At 40.6% G+C, this 27,614-nt stretch overlaps 1 protein-coding gene and 1 pseudogene across 1 annotated transcript; both read left to right on the top strand.

Moving 5' to 3' along the window:
• Positions 1–1,393: 1,393 nt before the first annotated feature.
• Positions 1,394–2,467, top strand: LOC108532125 (ribosome-binding protein 1 pseudogene; annotated as a pseudogene).
• Positions 2,463–27,614, top strand: LOC108532124 (POM121-like protein 12). Its single transcript, XM_017875897.1, has 3 exons — positions 2,463–2,467; positions 4,031–4,280; positions 26,253–27,614. The coding sequence occupies exons 1-3, from the start codon at positions 2,463–2,465 to the stop codon at positions 27,195–27,197; spliced, it is 1,200 nt and encodes a 399-aa protein (XP_017731386.1). The 3' UTR covers positions 27,198–27,614.

Below are 27,614 nucleotides of genomic sequence, written 5' to 3'. Positions count from 1 at the left end.
CAGCTCTCAATAAGGTCTGTATATGCAAATGAATAACTCAAATTCATTCAGGCCTGATTGGTTTGGTATTTTCCAACCCCAAACCAGAAGTCTGTTGGAAGCCTTTCAGGAGGCTCGTGGGAGGAGTTTTCTGCCATGTTATTTCAGCTCCAGACACAGGGTTACAGGAACCATTTTACCTCAGAGGTACAAATAGGATATTCCTCTGGAGCTGCTCTCCTGGGAATAATGGAAAAAATTAACTCATTGGCCACAGTGAGTGACCCTGTGATCACTCACTACAGCCAGTGTGTTCATTTATCTTCACACTAAACATATTCTCATCATGCAATTCAGCAATCACACTCCTTGGTATCTACCCAAAAGAGCTGCAAACATTTATCTACACATAAACCTACACAAGATGTTTACAGCAGCTTTACTCATAATTGCCAAATGCTGGAAGCAATCAAGACGTCCTTCAGTAGACAAATGGATAAATAAACTGCGGTACATTCAAATGATAAAATGTTCCTCGGATTTTAAAATAAGTAAGCTATCAAGCCATGAAAAGAAATGGGGGAAACTCAGATCCATGCTATTAAGTTAAATAAGCCAATCTGAAAAGGATACATACTTTAAAATTCCAACTATATGACATTCTGGGAAAGGGAAACTATGGAGACAGTAAAACAATCAGTGCTTGCCAGGAGTCAAGGAAAGGGAGAGATGAGTAAGTGGAGCACAGAAGAGTTTCAGGGCAGTGAAGCTGCTCTGTACAATACTTTAATAGTGGATATATGTCATTATAAGTTTGTCCAAATGTACAGAATGACTACAAGAGTAAAACCTACATAAACCATGAACTCTGCATGATAATGATGTGTCGGTGTTGATTCATATCAGTTGCGACGAATGTACCACTCAGGCGGAGGATGTTGACAATGGGGAAAGTGTGCATATGTGGGGTCAGGAGGTATATGGGCAATTTCTGTAACTTGTCTCAATTTTGTTGTAAACCTAAAACTGCTCCTTAAAAGTAAAGTTTATTAAGACTCAATATTGTAAAGATGTTTGTTCTCCCAAAATTGATTTGTACATACATTGTCATTCTATGAAAAGTCCAGTATTCTCTTTATATGTGTGGACACTGGAAACCGATTCTAAAATCTATCTGGAAATCTAAAGGACTAAGAATAGTTAAGACATGCATGATGAATAAAGACAGAAGATTTAATCACTTGATAGTAAAACTTATTTTAAGCTATGATAATTTACTGTGCTGTTGATTCAAAAATAAACCAATAAAATCAAAGAAAGTCCAGAAATAAAGTCCTCCATGTAAGTACTCTATTTAGGACAAACGTGAAAGTGTGGACCAGTGGTAACCAATGTTCTTTTCAATAAATTATGGTGGATTTTGGCACAACAGAATTACACTGAGTGGCTGTGGGAGCTCAAAGAGAAAGGCCCACGCTGCTGAAGATGCCCCCAGCTCCCGCGGGCCCTCCTTGGACTTGGTCTCTTAAGTTGAGGGAGGCTGAGGAGACACCGAGCATACTGCAGGCCAAATGTGACCAGCACCACAGCATCCTGGTGGAGATGGAGGGGATGCTCAGAGACCTGCAGAAGAGCCTGGAGGAGAAGGAGCAGATGTCCAGGGCCAAAGTAGGCGCCACAGAGGAGGTACTCGAGAAGTCACCTATCAGTGAAACATCTCGAAGATATTGTAGAAAAGCTAAAAGGAGAACTTGAAAGTTCAGACCAGGTGAGGCAGCACACATCGCATTTGGAGACAGAGCTGGAGAAGCACATGGCAGCCCCCAGCTCTGTGCCAGAACTATGCCATGGAAGTGGTGGGGTTGAGGCAACTTCTACTAGAATCTCAATCTCAGCGGGATGCAGCCAAGAGCGCAGCCCAGAAACAGAAGGATGTGCTCGTCCTGCTCAGGCAGCAGTTTAGTGAAATTAAGAGCCACGTGGGGGATGGTGACCTAGCAGGGGCCCCAGCTTCCTCTCCAGACTTACCCCCAAACCTCCTAGCCGAGCACGACCCCGTTCAGCTAAAGACGCAGCTGGAGCAGACAGAAGTCAACCTGGAGGACAAGCAGACACAGCGGCAGAAGCTCACGGTTGAATTTGAGGCTGCTCAGGCCTCAGTGTGTTGGTTACAAGAAGAGTTGGAAAAGCTCCGCACAGCCTGCCACCTGGAATCTTCGGAAATGGAGGAGGCCGTGCAGCTGAAGGAGAGATTTTAAAAAGAGAAGTAGTTAACGACTGACCTGGACCGTACCGCCAACAAGCTGCAGGAGCTTCTGAAGATGACCCAGCTGGCAAGGGATGAGCAGCTGGCAAGAGAGAAGGACACAGTAAAGAAGCTATAGGAACAGCTGGAAAAGACAGAGGACAGCAGCAGCTCAAAGGAGGGCACCTCTGTCTGAGTCTCCTCTGTGGAAAAAGAAGTTACTGTCGGACTTACCAAAATGCCGTACACATTTCTTACATATCAATCAACCAACCTACAGTGTTATCCAGGCCTAACTTTCTGTAGCTCCGAAAGAAGGAATTAGAGACTTGAGAGTGTCTTGAAGTCAGAGAAGTAGACCTTCCTGATCCCCCATTTGTAAATGAACCTGTGTCACATTTGATAAACACGATCTTGGGCACAGCCCCAGGCCACCGCTGAGTGACGCAAAAGCCCTCGTTGACTCTGACAGTCCCTGCAGGGTGTGTGAGAGGCCAGGAGCTCTGGGGTGTGTCTGTTAATGCAATCATTTTGTCTAATTTATTGAAAAGAACATTGGTTACCACTGGTCCACACTTTCAAGTTTGTCCTAAATAGAGTACTTACATGGAGGCGTTTATTTCTGGACTTTCTTTGATTTTATTGGTTTATTTTGAATCAACAGCACAGTAAATTATCATAGCTTAAAATAAGTTTTACTATCAAGTGATTAAATCTTCTGTCTTTATTCTTCATGCATGTCTTAAGTATTCTTAGTCCTTTAGATTTCCAGATAGATTTTAGAATCGGTCAGTGTTACAGCTGTTAAAGGCAGTACATCTGGAGTTGTTCATTCTTCCCGGTGGGTTTGTGGTCTTGCTGCCTTCCGGAGTGAAGCTGCAGACCTTCATTGTGAGTGTTACAGCCCTTAAAGGCAGCGTGGACCCAAAGAGTGAGCAGCAGCAAGATTTATTGCACAGAGCAAAAGAACAACGGTTCCACAGTGTGGAAGGGGACCCAAGAGAGGTTGCCACTGCTAGCTAGGACAGCCTGCTTTATTCCCTTATCTGACCCCACCCACATCCGGCTGACTGGTCTATTTTACAGAGAGCTGATTGGTCCATTTTACAGAGAGCTGATTGGTCCATTTTGAGAGAGTGCTGATTGGTGTATTTACAATCCTTGAGCTAGACAGAGTCACAGAGTGCTAGCTAGCTAGATACAGAGTTAACTAGATACAGAGTACCAATTGCTGTATTTACAAATCTTGAGCTAGACACAGAGTACTGATTGGTGTATTTACAAACCCTGAGCTGGACACAGAGTGCTGCTGATTGGTGCATTTATAATACTTGAGCTAGATACAGAGTGCTAGACGGAAAAGTTCTCCAAGTCTCCACTAGGTTAGCTAGATACAGAGTGCTGATTGGTGCACATACAATCCTCTGGCTAGATATAAAAGCTCTCCAAGTCCTCATCTGGTTCAGGATGTTGGCTTCACCTAGTGGATCCTGCCCCGGGCCTACAGGCGGAGCTGCCCGCCCGCCCAGAGGCGAGCCTGCACTCCTCAGCCCTTGGGCTGTAGATGAGACTGGGCGCCAAGGAACAGGGGGTGGCGCCCATCCAGGAGGCTCAGGATGCGTGGGAGCCCACCACAGCAGGGGAACTCAGACATGGCGGGCTGCTGTCCCGAGCCCTGCCTGCGGGGAGGAAGCTAAACCCGGCTAGAATTTGAGTGCAGTGCCAGCCGGCCAGCACTGCTGGGGGACCTGGCGCAACCTCTGCAGCTGCTGGCCCGGGTGCTAAGCCCCTCACTGCCCTGGGCAGGTGGTGCCAGAAAGCCGCCCTGTGTGTGGCCCGCCAAGCCCGTGCCCGCGCACTGGAACTGGCACTGGCCCGCGAGAGCCATCCGGAGGCCCGGTTCCGCCCTCGCCTCTCCCTCCACACCTCCCCGCAAGCAGAGGGAGGTATCTCCAGCCTCAGCCAGCCCACAGAGGGGCTCCCACAGTACTGTGGCAGGCTGAAGGGCTCCTCAAGCACCACCAGAGTGGACGTGGAGGCCAAGGAGGCACTGAGAGTGAGGACTGGTAGTACATTGTCACCTCTCAATACAGAGAAAAAAAATGACAATAGATCCCTTACATAATATTGAACACAAAAATCAATTAAACCTGAATTAGTGGCCAGGTGCAGTGGCTCACGCCTGTAATACCAGCACTTTGGGAGGCGGAGAGGGCGGATCACGAGGTCAGGAGATTGAGACCATCCTGGCTGACACGGTGAAACCCGTCTCTACTAAAAATACAAAAAAAAAAAAAAAAAAAAAAAAAAAAAAAAAAAAAAAAATTAGGGGAGTGTGGTGGCAGGCGCCTGTAGTCCCAGCTACAGGAGGAGCTACAGGGGAGGCTGAGGCAGGAGAATGGCGTGAACGGGGTGGGGGGTGCGGAGCTTGCAGTGAGCAGAGATCAGGCCACTGCACTCCAGCCTGGGCGGCAGAGGGAGCCTCCTGTCTCAAAAAAAAAAAAAAAAAAAAAAAAAAAAAAAACCTGAATTAGTAATCCAAATGTGAAAGGTAAAACAGTAAGAAAGATAATATTGGAGCATACCATCATTAATTGTATTAAGGAGTTATTAAACAGAGTTAAGCATAACAAAATAACTCACCAACTATAAAGAAAAGGAGTAGTAAATAAGATTACATTAAAATTAGAAACTTCTGTTAATCAAAATTCATTTTCTAGAGCGTGAAAAGGAAAATTATGGACTTAAAATAATGGTGAACATGAAACTAACAAAAAATTACATTCAGAGTTTAGAAATGAGCAAGAAATGTGAACAGAAACTTTGCAAAAACAACATACAAATGGTCAATGCCCAGTATCTTCATGCTTACTAAAACTCTTAAAAATACAAATTAAAACCATAACTTAATGTCACTTTATATGCATCAGAATGTCAAAATGATTGACAGTACCAAATAGGCCAATAATAGGAAGCAACTGAAAGCCCATATATTGCTGGTGATTGTATAAATTGATATAAAATCACTGAGAAAAATCATTTGGCATTATTAATCAAAGTTGACTATAACACAGCAATTTCACTTATTTGTCTAAATTTTTTTTTAAAAAAACACCACATATGTGTATTTCAGGAGATACATACAGAAGTACTCATAGGTCCTTTAGTTCTAATAGTCCCAACTGAAAATAATCTAAAAGCCATCACCAATAAAATATTTAAATAAGCCATGGCATATTCATTCAACAAAATTGTATACAGACAGTATTTAAAAGGAACAGATTATTGCTATATGAAATGCCACAAATGAAAGGTACAAAAATAATATTAGGCAAAATAAAGTGGACAGAAATGAGTACATGGTGTATGATTTTATTTATGTAGAAATATAAAAGAACAATTATTAATGTGTTAGGACTCAGAATGATGCTCACATTGTGGAGGGCCAGGGTAATGATCATCACTGTAAATCTGCAGAAGAGCTGGTATGTTTTATTTCTCTACTAAGATCATAATCACATGTTGTTTTCACTTTGTAATCATTCATCTGTTTTCAATTTGTACATTATCCTTTATGAACATTTTAGTAGGGGATGAGAGGTCATTTCAAAAAATGCTCTGATACTGCCTGTAATGTCATGCTATGTGTTAAAAACTCAGAACATACACCCAACAGCTCTATGAGCTTTCCCAAACAGTTAGTGTTTATTTACTACAAGCACACAGTGGTACAAATTTCTAATAAAATATGTCTAGATCACTATTAGAAAATGTATATTTTTTTAATGAAATCTGCATGCCTTGATTATTTGATATCTGGGAGTTTCAACAATGAGCCAGTGTTGAAATGGAGGAAGCTGCCTGAAAAATTGATGAAATGATGTTAAGATACATGATTTAAAGGGACACCTTAATCATGTTATCGAAACGCAAGAGGTTCTGTCTAGGTCCTGCTGCCTGCCACACAGAAAGCTAATCACTGAGAAGTCGACTATTGCCAAGGAAGAAGGCTTTAATTCGGTGCTGCAGCCAAGGAGATGGGAGTTCAAGTATCAAATTCATCTCCTTGACCAACTAAAGCTAGAGGTTTGTATATCAGGCAAGAAATGTAACAATATATAAGGAAACAGAAACTCTGGAGGGGCAAGCAAGCAACCATGGTGAGTGAGGGCTCTGGCATCTGGTGTGGTGATCTGGTTTCAGTTCTTTGATACTTTTTAGGAGAGGCCTGAAGGTCATTTCTTAAGGAAGGAACTCAGATAAAACAAATGTAAGTTTCGACCTTTAACAGCAGAATGGTCTCTGCAAGATGTACAGGTTTGTTACATAGGTAAACATGTGCCATGGTGGTCATGGCAGTGGTGGCCTAGCTGGAGTAGCCACTGTCATGATGCCGGCTGCAGTGGAGGATGTGTGGCATGGGCTATGTGCTCCATGGAGCCAGAGGGAGCAGAGAACAGGTGGCAGCTGATCCCGTTTCTGAATTGGTGAGTTGGGAGCCCCAGCCTCCCAGATGCAGCAGCAGCTGTCTAGCTGTGGCTGCGACCGGGAATCTCTGCACTCGGAGACCCGAGAAATCCTCCTGTCCCACAGGCTCAGAAGTGCCCACTCCTGCTGCCTGACCTCTCTCTGCTCCTGGTGCCTACTCTGATTTTGGAGCAAACTTGAGTCCTAGCACAGGTACTGTCATGATCTGGCCAGGCGTGCACACTCTCGGGGCAGTGCTGACATGACAGACCCCTGCTTCCTCTGTCCCCCTCTAGACTTTGGGCACTGACAAGCGTAGGAGGGAGGCTGAGGTGGGGCTGAGGTCAGCTTGGGGTGAGCCTGAAGGCACCTCTCAGCACAAAGAGCCTGGGTGCCATAGATAGCAGCTTGATGGCAGCAGAAGGCAAACAGGGTCATGGGTGAAAAGAGGCAGGTAACCAGTGAAGCCCAAACCTTTAAGGCAGGAATGGCCTGTAGGCAGCCTGGAGGTTGGGCTGTCAGTTCTGCAGACTGAAGTGAGAACTTATGGTGTTTTTTTCTGGGCCCACCTGTGGCCACCCATGGACCAATCAGCATGCACTTGATCCCCTCTGAAGCCCATAAAAATCTGGACTGAGCCAGAATCCTATAGACAACAGGATAACCTGCTTGCAGATAGGAGCTACCCACTCTGGATCTCCTCTCTGCTGGGGGTTGTAGAGATGACAGACCAACCTGCCTGCAAATAGGACTTACCTACCCTGGGTCTCCTCTTTGCTGAGGGCTGCAGAAACTTTGAGACCACCTGCCCGCAGAAGGAAGCAAACCGCTGCAGGTCTCCTCATAACTATTCTGCTGCTCAGTGAAGCTCTTCTCTGCCATGTTCACCCTTCAGTTGTCTATGTACCTCATTCTTCCTGGATGTGGGACAAGAACTCGGGACCAACCATAGGGCAGGACCAAAAGAGCTGTAACAGAACAGGGTTGAAACATGCCCCCAACACTTGCCACATTGTGGGCAACAAGGAGAGAAGAGTTGCAGCCCTTTTGAGAGCCCAGACCTAGAGGCTCCCTGAGCCACGGCTGTTGCATTCTCTTTGGGGTTTTACAGTTCCTGATGTCTCCAAGTCTCTGGGAGCCACTGCATTCTCCTCGTCCAGATGTGGGTGCCCACAGCAGATGCTACATGCAGTACATCTGGTCCACCTGCAGCTTTACATGGAGCTAGCATGTGTGCTAGCATCTGGAACTGCATGCCCCACTGCAGCAGCCCATGTGCCTGGCTGTGTGCAGTGGCGGCACCCCATGCTCAGTTACTCTCACACCCCTCACTACTCTGCACATGGCTCATCCTTGGCAGGGGTGAGATCTGGCCCAGTAGTTCAAGCCAAGCACAGCCTGTCAGGCCAAGTAGGTGGAATGGACCCAGGAGGCGTGAGCAATACTCAGGCAGAAGGCGCCACTGCCACAGTGGTTTCCAGCTGGTGAAGTGAGGACCTGTGACAGTAGTTTGCTGTACCAATCAACCCATCACCCAGGTATTAAGCTAAGCATGTATTTGCTATTTTTCTTGATGGTCTTCTTTCCCCTGCCCCCTGACAGGACTCAGTGTGTGTTGTTCACCTCCCTGTGTTTTTGTGTTCTCACTGTTCAGCTACTACTTATAAGTAAGAACATGTGGTGTTTGTTTTTTCACTCCTGCATTACTTTGGTGAAGATAATGGCTTCCAGCTCCATCCATCTCACTGCAAAGCACATGATCTCATTCCTTGTTTTGGCTGCATAGTATTCCAGGGAATATATGTACCACAATTTCTTTATCCAGTCCACCATTGATGGGCACCTAGGTTCATTCCATGTCTTTGCTATTGTGTATAGTGCTGCAATGAACATATATGTGCTTGTATCTTTATAATAGAAATATTTATATTCCTTTGGGTTTATATCCAGTAATGGGATTGCTGGGTCAAATGGTATTTCTAGTTCTAGATCTTTGAAGAATTGCTACACTGTCTTTCATAATAGTTGAAATAATTTACATTCCAACCAACAATGTAAAAGCATTCATCTATTATTTCTTGACTTTTTAATAATCTCCATTCTGACTAGTGAGAGACGGAATGTTGCTGTGGTTTTGATTTGCATTTCTCTAATGATCAGTGATGTTGAGCTTTTCTTCATGTTTCTTGGACACATCTTGAGAAGTGTCTGTTCATGTCCTTTGCCCACTTTTTAATGGGGTTATTTGTTTTTTTCTTATAAATTTTTTATGTTCCTTGTAGATTTTTTGACATTAAACATTTGTCAGATGGATAAATTGCAAATATTTTCTCCCATTCTGTAGGTTGTCTGTTCACTCTGATGATAATTTCTTTTCTGTGGAGAAGCTCTTTAGTTTAATCAGATTCCACTTATTAATTTTTGCTTTTGTTGCAATTGCTTTTGACATTTTCATTATGAAGTCTTCACCTGTGCCTATGTCCTGAATGGTATTACCCAGATATTTTATAGGGTTTTTATAGTTTTGGGTTTTACATTTAAGTCTTTATTCCATCTTGAGTTAATTTTTATATAAGGTGTAAGAAAGTGGTCCAGTTTCAATTTTCTGCATACAGCTAGCTGATTTTCCCAGCACCATCTATTCATAGGAAATCCTTTCCTCATTGCTTATTTTTGTCAGGTTTGTCAAAGATCAGATGGTTGTAGACGCATGGTCTTATTGCTGAGTTATCTATTCTGTTCCATTGGTCTGTGTGTCTGTTTTTGTACCAGGCTATTTTGGTTATTGTAGCCTTGTATTATAGTTTGAAGTCAGGTAGTGTAATACCTCTTACATTTGCTGAGGAGTGTTATGCTTCCAATTATGTGATCAATTTTAGAGTAAATGCCGTGTGGCAATGAGAATAATGTATATTCTGTTGTTGGGTGGAAAGTTCTGCAGTTATCTATCAGGTCCACTTGATCCAGAGCTGAGTTCAAGTCCTGAATATATTTGTTAATTTTCTATCTCAATGATCTGTCTAATTCTTTGACAGTGAGTTGTTAAAATCTCCCACTATTATTGTGTGTGTGAGTCTATGTCTCTTTACAGGTCTCTAAGAATTTGTTTATGAATCTGGGTGTTCCTGTATTTGGTATAAATATATTTAGGATAGTTAGCTCTTCCTGTTGAATTGAACCCTTCATGATTATATAATGCCCTTCTTTGTCTTTTTTGATCTCTGTTGGTTTGCAGTCTGTTTTGTCAGAAACTAGGATTGCAACCACTGCTTTTTTTTCTATTTTCCATTTGCTTGGTAAAGTTTCCTCTATCTCTTTATTTTTAGCCTGTCTGTGTTTGCACGTGAGATGGCTCTCTTGAATACAGCATACTGATGGGTCTTGAGTCTTTATCCAGTTTGCCATTCCGTGTATTTTAATTGGGGCATTTAGCTCATTAGCATTTAAAGTTAACATTGTTATGTGTGAATTTGATCCTGTCATCATGATGCTAGCTGGTTATTTTGCAGATTTGTTGATGTAGTTGGTTAATAGTGTTGTTGGTCTGTGTACTTCAGTGTGTCTTTGTAGTGTCTGGTAATGGTTTTTCCTTCCCTTATTTAGTGATTCCTTTGGGAGTTCTTGCAAGGAGGCCTGGTGATGACAAATTCTCTCTGCATTTGCTTGTCTGAAAAGGATTTTATTTCTGCTTTGCATATGAAGCTTAGTTTGGCTGGATATGAAATTCTGAATTGGAAATTCTTTTCTTTAAGAATGTTGAATATTGGCCCCCAATCTCTCTGGGCTGCTAGGATTTCTGCTGAGAGGTTCATTGTTTATCTAATTAACTTCCCTTTGTAGCTGACCTGGCATTTCTCTGTAGCTGCTCTTAGCCTTATTTCCTTCATTTTTACCTTGGAGAATCTGATGATTAGGTGTCATGGGGTTGATCTTCCTTCTCATGGAATGTCTTATTGAGATTCTCTGTGTGTTCTGAATTTGAATGTTGACCTGTCTTGCTAGGTTGGAGAAGTCGTCCTGGCTTATATCTTGAAGTGTGTTTTCCAACTTGGTTCCACTCTCACCGTCTCTTTTAGGTACTCCAGTCAGTTACAGTTTTGATCTTTCTGTGCGATCCCATAGTTCTCAGAGGTTTTGTTTGTTTCTTTTGTTTCTTTTTAAATCTAATCTTGTCTGCCTGCCTTATTTCAGCATGATACTCTTGGAGGTCTAACATTCTTTTCCCTGCTTGGTCTATTTAGCTATTGATACTTGTGGTTGCATTGTGAAGTTCTTGTGTTTTTTGGCTCCATCAGGTTATTTATGTTTTGCTCTACACTGGTTATTCTGGTTACCAGTTCCTGTATTGATTTATCATGGTTCTTAGCTTTTTTGCATTGGGTTAGAACATGTTGCTTTAGCTCAGAGACGTTTGTTATTACCTACCTTTGGAAGTCTACTGTTGTCAGTTCATCCATCTCAGTCTCAGTTCAGTTTTCTGCCCTTGCTGGAGAGGTGCTGCAATCATTTGGAGGACAAGAGGCACTCTGGGTTTTTGAGTTTTCAGCATTTTTGTGTTGATTCTTTCTCATCTTTGTGGATTTGTCTACCTTTGACCTTTGAGTCTGCTGACTTTTGGATGAGGTTTTATCTCAGGTCTTTTTTGTTGATGAGGTTATTGTTGCTGCTTTCTGTTTGTTTGTTTTTCTTTTAACAGTCAGAGCCCTCTTCTGTAGGGCTTCTCTGGTTTGCTGTGGATCCACTCCAGAGCCTGTTCACTTGGGTCTCTCCTACACCTGGAGGTATCACCAGTGGAGGCTGCAGAACAGCAAAGATGGTTACCTGCTCCTTCCTCCTGGAGCTCCATCCCAGAGGGGCACTGACATGATGCCAGCTGGAACTCTCCTGTATGATGTGTCTGGCAACCCCTGTTTGGAGGTCTTACATAGTCAGGAGGCAAGGGATCAGGGACCCACTTAAAGAAGGAGGCTGGCTGCCCCTTGGCAGGGCAGGTGTGCTACAATGTGGGGAATCCCTGTCATCTAGACTGCCCAGACTCTTCATAGCCAGCAGGAAGGAAAGACTAAGTCCACTGATCCACAGAAACCACAGCTACCCTTCCCTCCCGGGGCTCCGTTCCAGCCCTTGTTTGTAAACTCCTGGCTGGAGTTGATGAAATTACCTCAGGGAGGCCCCACCCAGTGAGGTGGGATGGATCTGGTCTTACCTGATGAAACAGTCTGGTCATGATCTGCCACAGTCACTGTGTTGTTCTGTGGGGAATTCCTCTTGGGCCCTATAATTTTAAAAATGAATAAAACATGGACCCTGAGCATGCTAGCCAGTGAGAAGGGAAAAAATAGTATAAGGCACAGTAGGAGAAAAAGAGTATTGTAGCATCTGCCCAGGTTCTCAGGCTGTGGCTATGAGAACAGAACTCATAGGGAGCCCTGGGCAATTGAGTAATAGAGAAAAAAAAATTAAAACAAATAAAATAATTTTTAAAATTTCGGGAAAGAGACACATGAGTTTTTTCCTAAAATTTCCATAGCATGTTTTTCAGAATATATCTTTATAAATTCTAACCTTATTACTTTTCTTGGACCTAACCAAGCAGTGGTAACTTAATCCTGCTGAATGTGTGTCTGTGTGTATGTGGCGGTAGGAAGCAGGGGACACTGAGGAATTGAAAATTTCCTCTCTATAGAAGGTAACCAGATGCAATCTACTTTAAACTGAAACAGTTCCTGTTTAGTAAGCAAAAATGTCTCCACGTAAGGCAAATAACCCAAACCAGTTGGGAGATAGAACCAGTTCATATTTGTTCTATCCGTTTCGAGAAATATTCCATTAGGTGGCTGAAAATTTGGGATAAGATTTATTTCTCAGAGAAAATAGACAATAAGGACATTAGGAGTCAGGGCTTGAGAAAAGCAAATATATGCTCAAGCATAACAAGCTATGAGGTTATATGCTTTCAGTATGATTTGTATCTTGTTCAGAAATGGTATAGGAACTGTAGTTGCTTTTTGTTTTGCTTCATTTTTTGTGTTTTTTGTTTTTTGTTTTTTGTTTTTTTGCTTAATACACTCTGTGTACCTTTACAGGTTGCCTTGTTTTGTATTTTAATCATAAAAGACCTTTTGTACTATGCATCCCTGATCATTAAATATGTTTACTGATTTATTATTTTCTCAGGATTTCCTTAATCTCTCACTGACTCAGTTCATTAATGAAGACGTGAAATTAGATTTGAATATGTGCTTTTCCTGGCAGCAGCTCCGTGTAGAGCAATGTGTGATGACTTGGTAATAACATTTAATTTTTTGCCCCATTACAGTTTGTGTGTCTAAATCAATTTAAATTAATGTCATAATATTAATATTTCATGAAATAATGTATTAAATGCCTAAATACTACATCTCCTGCTGTTGAATCATGCATTAATTTGGGCAATTCCACTTTCAAATATCAATTTGCAAATGTGTGGTATTTCCTTAAGAATGGACCGTGAATAAGTTCTTACTTCTTTGATCTTTACTGGTTTTGAATATAATGTAAATTCCACGCATTCCAGTCAGTAGGTGGACTTTTATTAAAGGTCTCAGAAGCAGATCGCTAAAACCAATGTCCTTCTCAGATCTTTCTTAGACAGGCTTCTGTGCCAATCAGAACACAGCCTATTGCCTGGCATGGATTTTATTATAAATGGCCCTCTCCTTGTCCCATCCAGCAAGGTTCAAAATCCATTAGATTGATAACATTGTCTGTTTATCATTGCTATGTTGTTGGTTTTTTAAAGGAATCATATCATAACTTTCTTATAGCTTAAGAAAGTTCATTTTATTAAGGTAAAACTTTCATTCAGTGGCATTTGCAGTTTAACAAGTGCTTTCTCTTCAATGTTTTTGTTTGGCCCTACAGTGAACATCAAAGCCATGTGCAAACTGGAAAATTTACTGCAGATAGCATTTAAGATTGATGTTATCTCCACTTAATTATAAAATCTGAATTTAAAAATGTGACTCTTACAACATGAAATAATGACAGGGGATACCACTTGACTCTGAAATCTCTGACCATGTCTCAGAATTCTTTCATGCTTGGAACATTGAATCAAATTCCAAACATCTTGGTCTCATTGCTGACATCAACAGAATCCTGAAGCAAAACTTAATTTTCCTTGATACTTTCAGCTTCCTTTCTTTCCTTTCTTTCTTTTTTCTTTCTTCTTTTCTTTCTCTTTCTCTCTTTCTCTCTTTCTCTTTCTTTCTTTCTCTCTCTTTCTTTCTCTCTCTCTCTCTTTCTTTCTTTCTTTCTTTCTTTCTTTCTTTCTTTCTTTCTTTCTTTTCTTTTCTTTTCTCTTTTTCTTTCTCTCTCTCTCTCTCTCTCTCTCTCTCTTTCTTTCTTTCTTTCATCTCCTTCTATCACCAAGCTGCAGTGCAGTGCCATGATCTTGGCTCACTGCAGTCTCCGCCTCCCAGGTTCAAGTGATTCTCCTGCCTCAGCCTCCCAAGTAGCTGGGACTACAGGCGTGCACCCCCATGCCTGGCTAACTTTTTTGTATTTTTAGGAGAGACAGGGTTTCACTGTATTGGCCAGGATGGTCTTGATCTCCTGACCTCATTATCCACCCACCTCAGCCTCCCAAAGTGCTGGGATTACAGGCATGAGCCAGCACACCCGGTCAGCTTTCACTATTTTGTATGTCCCCTATTTAAGTGAAAAAAAAAAAAAAAAAAAAAAATTATAACTTATCCAACTGACCCAAGCCAAGAATGTAAACATTCTCTTTGACTGTTTCATCTCTTATCTCTTCCTCCATCCTATGCAATCTACTATAAGGTTAAGCTTATCTTTTCTTCTTCTTTCCAATTTTTATTTTAGGTTCAAGAGGTACATGTGAAAGTTAATGACATGGGTAAATTGTGTGTCGTAGGGGTTATCTTACCTCTTAAGTCTAGTCACTTAGCACCATCCCCACCATTACCTGCAGTTTATTTGGTTGTATCAGTGAGAGTTCTCCAGAGAAACAGTACCAATAGTATGTGTAAATGTATAGAAATACATTTACAAAATTGTTTCATGTGATTATGGCGGGTGGCAAGTGCAGAATCTTCAGGATGGGCCAGCCAGTTAGAGACTGAGGAAGAGCTCATGTTGGAGCTCAAAGCAAAAGACAATCTGATGGCAGCATTTCCATTACTGGAGTATGTCAATCTTTTGTTCTATTCAGGCCTTCACCTGATTGGTTAAGGCCCACCCATATTGTAGAGGGCAGTTTTCTTTACTCAAAGTCTACCAACTTAAATGTTAATCTCATCCAAAAACACCTTCAGAGAAACATCCAGAAGAATCTTTGACCACAGAGCTGGGCACTGTGTCCCAGCCAAATCAACACATAAAATTAATCACCACGTTGGTCATGATCTCATTGGAATAGTTTCATTTGAATAACTCAGATAACCTCACTAAGTGTTCTCTCCCCTCTCTTTAAAGTTTTGATGATAATTCAGAACCACCTTAATTGTCATTTCCTTGAAGAAATCTCTGAACTACTTAGAGGCGATATTATTGCATGTGTTTCCATAGCAATTTGATTGTTCCCTTTAAAGTCATCAATTTTTCTCCCATGTAATTTCTAATTTTCCTTGTCTTGCTCGCTCATGATAATTAATACCCAGGAAGGCAGTGTGTTCTCTAATGCATCATTGTAGGCATCACCAATTACTAAGTTTGGAACACAATTTGCATTTGTTCACAAAATTCATTTCTGATTGAAAGAATGAATGATATTCTAAATAATTGCTGGGTCAGAGTTGAAGCATAACACTTAGGACTCTAAAATTAGTGATGTTTACAAAGATACCATATTGCCTCTATTTAATTCTATAGAACAAATGAATTAAGGATATCTAGAGCAGAGGTTTGAAAACAAGATATATTTTGTGAGCCGGAATACATATTCAAACCCATATGACCATATGAAAAAGTATACCTCTGATCAGAAGCAACTTGCATTATTAAGCTACAAAGAGTGATATGGGCATTTTTAACTATTTTCTATTGGTTGGTTTTCTGATATTACTTTTAAGTTCCTCACGTGTTGTGTCAGAAAATGTGATCTTAGCCAATCTTAGCTTTATTTTTTCTCCAGTCATTTCTGATTTAAACTCAGTCATTTTATCTAGCATGCCCCTCCACCCTCCCAAGCCACCATATATATTCTTAGGTCTTGGGTAAAATCATACTATTGGGAGAGAAATTAGGTTTCCAGTTCCAGGCAATTGTCAACTCTCATCCAATGAGATTCACCTAATTCCAAGTGACAGCTGGTCCTCAACAAGTCTGCTCACTGTCACTCACTCAGCTCTCCTTAATGTCATCACCGTTTCTGGAGCATGGTTGTTGGTCATTTTTTTTTCTGTATCATTCTCATCCCAACTAGTTTTTATTGGTCCACAGGTCTCCTGTCACAAATACAATGTATGTAACTTGATATACAAAGTAAAAACCTTTTTTTTTTTTTTGAGATGTAGTCTCACTCTGCTACCCAGGCTGGAGTGCAATGGCATAATCTCTGCTCACTACAAGCTCTGCCTCATGGGTTCACGCCATTCTTCTGCCTCAGCCTCCTGAGTAGCTAGGACTACAGGTACCTGCCACTACGCTCGGCTAACTTTTTGTATTTTTAGTAGAGACTGGGTCTCACCGTGTTAGCCAGGATGGTCTCCATCTCCTGACCTCGTGATCCACCCACTTTGGCCTCCCAAAGTGCTAGGCTTACAAAGTGAAAATCTTAAAAATCAGTGACAAAAGGCACATTGAGTACAAAAAAATCAATCCATTCAATAGGATCAGCAATCTGCTGCCTGTTTTTGTGAACAAGATTTTATTGGCTGTTTTTTTTGTGTGCTACAAAGACAGATTTGGGTAGTTGTGGAAGAAACCATTAGGTCTGCAAAACCTAAAATATTTACTGTTTATGTCTTTATGAGAGGTGAAGCTAGCTGGGCTTCCCCGGGGACTTGGAGAGCTTTTCTGTCTAGCTAAAGGATCATAAATGCCCCAATCAGCGTCCTGTGTCTAGCTAAAGGTTTGTAAACCCACCAATCAGCACTCTGTCAAAACGGACCAACCAGCACTCTGTAAAACGGACCAATCAGCACTCTGTAAAATGGACCAATCAGCTCTCTGTAAAAGGGACCAATCAGCAGGATGTGGGTGGGGCCAAATAAGGCAATAAAAGCAGGCCACCTGTGGCAGCAGCAGTTTTAACAGGGGGCGTCACTCCGAAGTAATGAGAAGTGTGTTTGTGTTGTTTGTTTGTTTTGTTTTTTCGTCAAGTGGTTCATCAGTTGTCGCGAATGTACTGCCTCTTGCAAGATGTTAATAAACGGAGAAATTACGTATAGAGAGAGTGCATATGGGAACTCTGCCCAACATTACATTTAACTTAAATACATTTAAAACAAGAAAAAATTTTGTGAGAGAGCATTTGAATGACACTACTGGCAATCCGAATTTGAGGGGTAATACATTTTTTATGCAAATAAACAGTATTTACCAAAAACTCACCACATGAAAAGTATAGATTAAGTTCTCAACAAAAAAGGAAACAAAATTACAGAACATGTTTCTGCCAACAATACAATAAAATTAGAACTCAGTAAAAATGAGACAGCTAAAATAAAAGAAAATAACCCATTTTGAAAGTTGAAAGTCATTTTTTTTGTTTGGTTTAAACAGGATCTTACTCTGTCACCTCAGTTGGAGTGCAGTGGCATGATTATAACTCACTGCAGCCTCGAAATCCCAGGCTCAGTGAGTCCTCCTGCCTCAGCCTCCTAAGTTGCTGGGACTACAGGCACACGCTCCTGTACCTGGCTAATTTTGGATTTTAGTTTTATAAAGACATGAGTCTCACTTTGTTCCGCAGGCTGTGCCAGTCATTCTTAAGAGAACAAGAAACGTGATTGACCCTGAGAAACAAAACATGTATTATAGTATATTTTTAACATACTGATACAGACATGTATAAAAAAGTATAGATTAAAATGTTCATATCATTAGAGTATAAGAAGACAGGTTCACAATTCAACTTAGAAAGGTAGAAAAGCAATTAAGCAAATATAAAGTTAGAGAAAACAAAAATGCCACAATATGTAAATATAAAAGATCAAAATCAAATGCAAAGCTTTAGATAACACTTTTAAAATAATATTTTCAACATTATAAATAGACAAACCATAAATTATTATATAGAGAATGAAAATATGTCACAATTATAGATAAACTTTAAGATCATGCTAAATGCTGTAATCCACTTACTTTTATTAAATTTGAAATTATTAAAAAACAGTAGTCTAGAAAGGTATACACTATTAGAATTTATTCATGAGGAATAAAATGTGACTGAGCCTCTATGTATTTTCAAATATGATGCGAATTTTGATATATGCAATGTTTCAGAAAATGGAAAAGAAGGAAAGTTCTCTGGCTTATTTTATTGTGCTAGGGTAACTTTGACATCAAATCTTGAGGTTTCTGAGTCAATTTTGAGGTTGACCTAAGGATAGTATAAAGGAGAAAACACTCAAGGATAATACAAGAAAGAAAAAACAAAAAGTTGATATTTACTTATAATTTACATGCAAATATTTTTGTTAAAGTATTAATAGTCCGATGAATTAATTAAAACAATCCAAGGATCAATCTTGTTCCTCAGAAGCATGTAAAGATGATTCAGCAGGGGCGTATCTGCATTAAGTATGGCCTAGTGTTGGAGGAGCACATAACTCTGCTCAGAGACCAAGATTTCATTCAAAGTGCTCAATAATTTTTGAGATAATTATTTTTTGAACAAAATGAATCGATTTTTTAAAGTTTGATTTCAAGATGTAATTTATCAACAAATTACTGTTTAGAATACATACTTCTTGTTTAGAATGTATACTTCTTGGTAGATTTTCATAAAATGTATTTGTTGTAAGACACATTTTAATGCACTCAAAACATATTGGAGGAGTTTGGTTGAAACTCAATATACTATTTTTTTAATTAATGTACTTTCCAGTAATAATTTGAAGTCAAATAGATTTTACAAGTATTGTAATTCTAAGTTATAGCTATATTTTATCATTTTTATTTTGAATCAGGAGTCAGACACTTTCACTACATATCTTCCAAAATGTATAAAAATGCCTCTCTTTTTTACATAAATATATAAACATGCTTCTTTCTCCTTTGAAATAATAAAACAAAAGTTAACCTGCAAACATGATTCAAATAATTTATCTGCTAATCAAACTAGTATGGTGATCAAACTAGTACTCTGATGAGCTTGAAGAAAAAGAAAAGTGATTACATGAAGTTACGTGTTAAATGGAATTATTTTTCCAAATGAATTTGTTCTGGTCAGCAAAGGTTGATGTTTCCTAGCAAATAACACTGGCCTGAAATTGCCGAATGAATTATTTTCAGTAAAGAATACAAAATTAAGTATGTAGCCATTCAAGATGACTTGTAAACTGAATCAGCATAGCCAATACCTCCATATTCAATCACCTATTTAGTTACATTTAGACATAACCATAAACTCATAAAGTTTTGCATGTATTTATTCTGTTGTCTTTGTCATCATTAACCTGATAATGACAAAACACTACCTGGCACAGATTCTTGAACCTTCACTTTTTTACATGATCTAATCTGTTAATTTCCATCATCTTTTCAGTAGAGAGTGACTTTATTGATGTAATACTTAGATGTGGTCCAGGAAGACACCATGCTGCGTTCTGAATGGTAGGATTGTTTTCAAATCAAATTGAGTCATTCATGAGGATGCTTATTAAAAGCCGGAACAAGAAACATGCTTGCTTTGTAAGGGTTAATCTTTCTTGATTTTCATTATTTTTAATACATTTTAGAATAACTTCTGAAATGTTCTAATAAAAGAAGATCTGGTTGCCAAAGAGAACACGCCATCATGCCAGTTACCTGTGGCGTTCATCCTTCTTAAAAGCTACAAAACTATGTTTCCTACTGTGTCATCCAGTACACCAAAGAGCTTTCCCTGGAAATCACTCTTTCATTATGTCTTTGTAATTACTGTTTCCTGTGTGATAAATCTTATGCAAGCTGTGAGACTTTGAATTATGGATCTGGGAGAGTTACAAGAACATAACTAGATGCAGCTCAGTCAGCTGTGCATGTCGATCCTTGCTTTCCGGGCAGAGCCTGTGCAGCTATCCACTCTGTCATCTGTATTCATTTTCAGTGAGTTGATCAAAATCCTAACTTACAGAACCTTAGGGTGAATTTCTCATTTAACAAGTGTTGAGCATCCATGGCAGGAAAGTTATTGTATACAGCAGCACTCAAGAGACATAATCTTTGCCCTTAAAACTTTCATTTTTGGGAGGAAATAGTGCAGCATAAAAATGTCACCTCTATTTTCATTTTATGGCCTTAAAGTTTTGATTATAGAATTATATCTGAACAGGACTGGAGCAACCACACATTTTGTCTCATATGTATAACAAAACATTGGAGATGTTGTAGGAGCTCAATCCAGAAAGGATGCAATAACATGAAATTATTCTCTAAAACACTCACCAGAAGTGTAAGTCTAAAAGAAAATTTTCTTACAGAAACAGAGTTTATGAATGAAGCGTGAAAGCTGAATGATTCCACACTACAGGAAATACTCTGTCAATAAGCATTTAACTGCCAACACATACACCACCTACTGTGTTCAGTGCTGGCTTTATGGTCTGGTAATAGGAGCTTCACTTTGAGTTATATTACATTTTTGAGATTTAATCACCTTATATAGTAGAAAAGCAGACAGATGTTATTTTCTTGATCAAAGGTGTGGTCTTTTTCAAAAGGAGCATAATTCTCTGAGAGAGCCGAGTTGTAGGAAGGGGAACATGGGGAAGAATGGAAGGAAGCAATTGCACACTGGGCATATGGACTCAACCAGTGCTGGCTAAATGGCATGTTAGAGTCTGCAGAAGGCTGTGCGCACATGCCAGCCCAGCTAGCCCAGTGCTTCTCTACCAGGCTGACAATCACATCCACTGGAGAGCTCTAAAAGTTATTTAAATCAGAATAGCAGGGCACGGGGCACGTCATTCTAACGTGCAATTTTGTTTCTAGACATGTGCATCCCAAACTTTAAAATGCATGTGAACCACCTGGGAATCTTAGTAAAATGCAGCAGGTGATTTAATTAGTCTCGGTGCCTGAGGTCCTGCATTTTTGACATACACCCAGGTTATGACCGAAATTGCTGTTACTTTGTCACCTTTTGAGCTGCTAGAAATGCAGAATTTGGGGCCACATGTCAGACCTACTGAATCAATATTGGCATCTTACCACCTCCAGTTGATTTGAATGAGCATGAAATACTGTGAAATGGTCCTCAAAAATCTTCACTTTTTTTTCCAAATAAGGAAAATGATATTAAATATAACTTAGATGGTAAATGATATTCTGTTCCTTTAAGATCTAAATTAAATTTGTTCAGTTCCCACAAATTTCAGATCATAACCAGAAGATAGACAGTCCTATAGCAGTGATTCTCATTGTTTGGTCCCCAGGTAGGCATCATGGCATTACCTGGTAAGATGTTAGAAATGAAGGTTGTTGGGAAACAACCCAGACCTAGTAGGCATGGGTCTCAATAGTTTGTTTAGAAATTCCTCCAGGTGACTGTGGTGCCACATAAGCAAGTTTGAGAATTACTGGCCTATAAAATTATTGTAATACTGTAAACAATTACAATATAGAAACTAAAATATTTTTAAAGGACACACAAACTGAACTCCATATTGACTATAATACTCTTAAAATGAAGTGTGAGAAATTTAAGGAAATAGTATATCGATAGCAGTATTGGAAAATGACATGGTATCATAAGTGGATCAGATATTTAATGGAATTCCCAGATGAGAGAAAAAGAATAGGATGAATTGTTACAAATGTGCATTCATGCATGTGCACATAGGAGCACACACAGGAGTCAATATCACAGTAAAATCTAGAAAAATCTCAGAGTGAACAAATAAAAACTTGTGGGATGTTCTATGACAAACTTTAGACCAATAAACATATTTATTCCTAGCTGCAGAACCAGTTGGAATATTCCTACCAGATCCCTTAAAATAAAGAGAGGAGTTGGGATAGATGCATAGGTTCATCTCCTAGATAGATAGGAATTCAGATAGATTTCTGAAGTTTCTCATCTAAACAGTAAACGACCTATGAGGACAGAGTGGAGATATATATATATATATATACACACACACACACACGCACACACACACATACATACACACAACACACACACATCAGCACACTCATAAACATAATTTTATTACATTTTTAAGGAACTCACAAGTCATAGTCATAATGTACCCCTGCTTTGGTTCTCAGGCAGGCATACTTTTTTTTTTCCATTTTGATAAATATGGTAGATAAAGGAGCTCAGAAATAACTGAATGTCTGTACTTCTTATCTAACACTGACTTCATAACCTCCAAGGCAAGCCCTCCCAAATAAGTAATTATATCTACCTATTTTTCTATCTATCTATCTATCTATCTATCTATCTATCTATCTATCTATCTCATGACCAAAAATTTTAAATTGGATTTTATTACAATAAAAAAAAAACATTTTTGCTTTAAAGAAAATGACCAGACAATCCACAGAACAGGAGAAAGTATTTGCAATTCCGCGTATCTCATAAAAAACTTGTAAGCAGAATATTTAATGAACATTTAAATCTCAAAATAAAAGACAAATAACTCCATTAAAATGAATAAAGAGTCTGACTAGACATTTCTCCAAGGAAGGGATGCCAATGGCCAGTAAATACATGAAAAGATGTTCCATATCATTAGCCATTAGCAAAATGCAAATCAAAACCGCAATGAGATACCACTTCACACAAACTAGAATTGCTAGAATCAAACAGTCAGATAATACTCAGCATTAGTGAGAATGTGGAGAAACTGGAAGTCTCATGCATGCTGGTGGGAATGTAAAATAGCATCCCCAGTATGGAAAACAGTCTGGCAGTTTCTTCAATGATTAAATACAGTTATCAAATGACCCAGAAGTTTTACTACTCTGTGTAATTCAAACATAAATAAAAACATTTATCTACAAAAATTTCATACATGAATATTTAGAATATCATTGTTCATAAGAGCCCAAATGTCCATCAGCTGATGAAAGGATAAACAAAACATGGTATAATCATGAACTGAAGCATATTTTGCATATCAAAAGGAATGAAGTACATACTGTAACACAGATAACCTTAAAAATAGCATACTAAATGAAAGAAACCAGTCACAAAATAATGCATATTATATAATTCCATTTATATAAAAGTGCATGATATGGAAATCTAGAGACAGGGAGTAGATTAGTGGTTCCTGGGGCTGAGAATGGGGTGGAGAGGTAGGGGGTCATAACTATAGAGTCCAGGGTTTCTTTTTGAAATGATGAAATATTACAATTTACTGGGTTGATGGCTGCCCATATCTATGAATATATTAAAAGCGATTGAATTGTGCACTTTAAGTGTGTAAATTACATGGTATAAGATTTATCTCAATAAAGTTGTTTTTAAAGAGTTTACTGACAAATAGTCTTGAATAAAAAAATAGATCAGAAGGAAAGAAAACCATGATCAAAATTTAGCACCAAGTTATTGAAAAGAATGAAGCTATCAGCTCTACAAACATGAGAAAATGTTAAGATCTCAGAGCTCAGGCAAAACAGAGCAACAGAGGACAGAAAGAGCTAATGTATAGGTAGCAGTGCTCGGGGAAAGAAAATCAGCTTAAAAAATTGAAAAACATGAAATCAGATTTCTCTGGGTAATAAAATAGGATAAATGGCATATCTTTTCAATAAGAATTTTAGAGTGACTTAGCACTTTAAGCTATCTGAATGGATAATTTGGTTGATAGGTAAATAGTAATTAAATAATTAAAGTGCTAAAATAAGTTTTAAAATTGAGCATTTCTAGAAAATACTTTGTCCAGTATTGTTCAAAAGTACCAAGATCATGGGATGTATGAAAAAGACAGAGCAAGTCTCACAGACTACAAAAGACTAAAGAGGATTAGTTCTCAGAAAAGTAAAGCGAGTTAAAAGAGAAACCAGTGAAATTCAAATACAGTCCGGAGTTTACTTAATAGATGGAACCAATGTTAATTTGTTAGTTTTGATAAACATAACATAGGTATTACATAATTTAGTAACTTTAGGAGAAGGGTATGAAGCAGGGTTTCTCAGTCTCCATAGTGCTCACATTTTTGGGTAGGTCACTCTGTGTTGTGGGAGTGTGTTTTCAGCACTGTAGGCTGTTTAGCAGGGCAACCTCCCTTGCAGACATTCTCTAATGTCCTCAGATGGGTAGGTGGGGGTGAGAGGGTACAGGTACAGCAAAGTCATCTCTAATTGAAAACTACTGTTCTACCTTAATCTCTAATATTATCTAACCAAAAGAAATCAGTTGTCTCTTAGTGTGTGAGAAGGAAAAGAAACAGACATGTTCAATGTTTATGAAAATAACTTTTTACTCACCTTTGCCTTTGAAGGTATAATTAGACTTGACTACCAACCTATGGCTGCCTGCACTTCACCAGCAGGAAGAATGTGGTTTTTTGAAGGGTCTTTAACCAAAAACAAACCAAAATGGCACCCACTGGGTTGTACTTCAAATAGGACATGGAAAACTGCGTAGATACTAAGAAAACATACATTAAAAAAAATATATATAGACCCCTCACTGCATTAACTGTCCACTCCAATGATAATACCATCTAAAGAGGCTTTTTAGCTATAAAAATTATTGTCATCTTTATCAAGAAATGAGTTAAGAAAAAAGTTATAGCATAGGAAATTTGTTTTTAAATTTTATACTGGAGGATTCTTAAGAAATCTGGGGAAATGAAAATGAATGACTGACTGAGCGGAAAGTCCTGGGCCTTTCATCCTGCTGCTCCCCTTGACTGACAGTGCCTTTGATAATCAGCCCCTTTCTGAACCACAGAGCTTTCGTGAAGACTTCTTATTAAACGTTTTTTCAGTGTCCTCACCATTCACTTCTTTGTCTCTCAAATCCCGAAAGAAAACCTGTTGTGGATTATTGGCTTTGGTATTTTGTTAGTCTCTACTTTTTGCCCCTGTGATTGGACCCACTCAGGTGTTGCCTTCTGCAATGCTGTTGAGAGGCTCTCCAGAGCAGTTTGTCTTACACCTCCTTGAACAGATCTTCAAATGAGATGGCTGTAATCAATTGCCCAATAGCCTTCAGATAATGTTTTTGTAGGCAGATCTTTGCACCTGTTAGCTACAATAGTGAATCATTCTACTCCATATACACATATTAGGAGAAAATGGAAAAAAGAAAAACTGCATTAATGTCTGAAGGGAAGAAATCTATATACGAATGTATAAAAGCTTAAAATTACAGGAGTCTACATAAAACCATCGTCAGCTCTCAAACATAAGTTGTGGTGTACAACCACCATTTCCTTAAAAGGTAAATTGCAAGATGTAACATTAATAACCATTCTAGAAGAATAAAACATGTATCTTGTTTACTAAAACAAAACTAGCTGTTTTTCTTAAAAGTATTTCCGTGAGTTATGTTTGTTTTTATGATAATGAAAGAGAAGGTCCTTCTGTCAATAGTCTATCTGCAGCTTTCTGCAGGTATTATTATACATTCTCTTTCTAAATGTCAAGTATAAAATAGAGCAACATTACTGGTGAGGACACAACACCCTACAGAGGCACAGGAGAACAGTTTGGTGGTTCCCCTTAAACTTGGACTAACCACAGACCCAGAAATTCTACTCCCAGCTACATACTACATAGAGGTGAAAATATCTGTCTGCACAAAATCTTGCCCCACCAATGTCTATGACAAAATTCTTCATGATATCCCAAACATGCAGACAACCCAAATGTCCACCAGCTGATGAAAGGCCAAACCAATGTGTTATATCCATGCAATGGAATAGGATTTTGGACGTGAAAAGGAAGGACATACAGGTCCCAGCAAGGATGAACCTAGAAATCATCATGCTAAGTGATGCCATAGGAGAGCCCACAGGAGGGAAGTCTACAGAGACAGAAAGTGGATTCCTGGTTGTCGCGGCTGGGGAGACCGGTGGATAGGAAGGTGACAGCTACAGGGTACAGAGCTTCTTCCTGAGGTGATGAAATTTTTTTCTCATTTACTGTGCTGATGGGTGCACATGTGTGGCTGTACCGTAAAACCCACTGAATTCTACACTTGAAGTTGCTGAATTATTTGGTACATGAACGACATCACAAGAAGGGGAGGAAGGGAAGCGGAGGAGGGGAGGGAGAGTGAGGCCAAGAGGAGCTGAGAGGAGAGGGAGTGGGAGGGGGAGCAGAGATAAAGGGGAGAGGGAGGGAGGAGGAGAGAACAGCAGACCTTGGTAGCTCCTAGAACCCTCTCTCCAGAGAGAAACTTGCTGGCGGCACCTGGAAGGAGGCTTATGCCTCCAGTGTCTTCCTGCAGTCTGGGCGTCTGGGCACGTGGCCTGCACGTGGGGCCATTGTGGAGTGTCCCGTGCCCACGCCCCGCGTGCCTCCCAAGCACCCAGAGGCCAACGGTCCCCCAGCCTTGGGCGCCGCAGCTCCGGCCAAGTCCGCAGACTTCAGGAACTTCTGGAAGGCAGGCGAACCCCTGCTGCAAGGCCCCGACACCCTGGCGGCTCCCATGGGCAGGTCACCCAGCACGGCCCAGACTGCGCTGTCTCCGCGGGGTCACCAGAGCCCGTGGCCCCCGAGGTCCCCGACTCAGAGCCATATTCAGTATGTCCAGTGGGGGCGCCCGGCGCCCAGCACCCACCTCACCGCGGTGCGGCTCAGCCAGGACCCCCACAAGTCCCAGCGGGTGGGCTCCGAGGCCTGGAGGCGCCCTGCCCTGCCTGGGGAGACCGCCCTGGGGCGAAACCTCTCCTGCGCCTCGGAGAGTTACATGAAAAGGGGGCTGTGTCCTGCCCGGAACCCAGGATGGACCTGGAGCCCAATGACCATCAGGATCGGCCCTCCCGAGCGTCAGGAGAGCCCCTGGGGATCCCCAGGACAGCGAGGCCGCCCCGCAAGCCGCCCCGCTGCCCAGGAGCTCCCGGACTTCTGCACCCGGGAGACTCTGCTGAGGACGCTCAGCCAGTGTCGCAAGGAAAGCGCCAGGTTCGAAGGGCCATTGTGGTTCGAGGTCTCAGACAGCAAGGGCGGCAGGTGGAACCTGGAGCCCCGGCCCTCTGCCTTCAAGCCCCTGAGCAAAAATGGAGTGGTTGCTTCCTTCGTGCCCAGGCCAGGGCCTCTGAAGCCGAGCGTCGGCCCCTGGAGCCTCAGTGTTTGTGATGATACTTGGCCTTTCCTGCTGGAAATATCCCGCCCCGTCCGCTATCTGGGAATTCTGGGAGGCGACAACGCCTTCCTACCTCAGCTGCAGTAGGGTCTCCTTCGCCCTCGAGGACACCCAGTCTGCTGGCTCCTTTGGCTCCTAAGAATCTGGGCCCTGCTACCCGCCTCCGGAGACTTAATGCCCATGTATCTACTTTCACTTGCTCATCCTTGCTCTACCTCGAAAGTGGGGCCCTGACACCACGTTTTCAAACATGCAACCCCCACACCCCTCATCTGCACATCCCCAGATCTTCCCTCTGTGCTCCCTCCCACCCTAACAGCTGTTGATTTCGGAACAACCTTCGCCCTGCTGGCCCTCTCCTCTCCCTGCCCTTCTTCCTGCCCTTCCTCTGAAAAGAGGCATTTCGGGAAGGCTTGCTTTTTCTCCATGTCTCCCAGTTTGTATAGCTAAATTGTCCAGTTTGTGTAGTTAAATATTTGATCTTATTAAAAACATTTGTCTGCA

The sequence above is a fragment of the Rhinopithecus bieti genome, unplaced genomic scaffold (assembly GCF_001698545.2).
Source record: "Rhinopithecus bieti isolate Rb0 unplaced genomic scaffold, ASM169854v2 scaffold_8220, whole genome shotgun sequence".
Lineage (NCBI taxonomy): Eukaryota > Metazoa > Chordata > Mammalia > Primates > Cercopithecidae > Rhinopithecus > Rhinopithecus bieti.
Note: the sequence above shows the minus strand (reverse complement) of the source record. Positions and strands in the feature narration are given on the sequence as shown.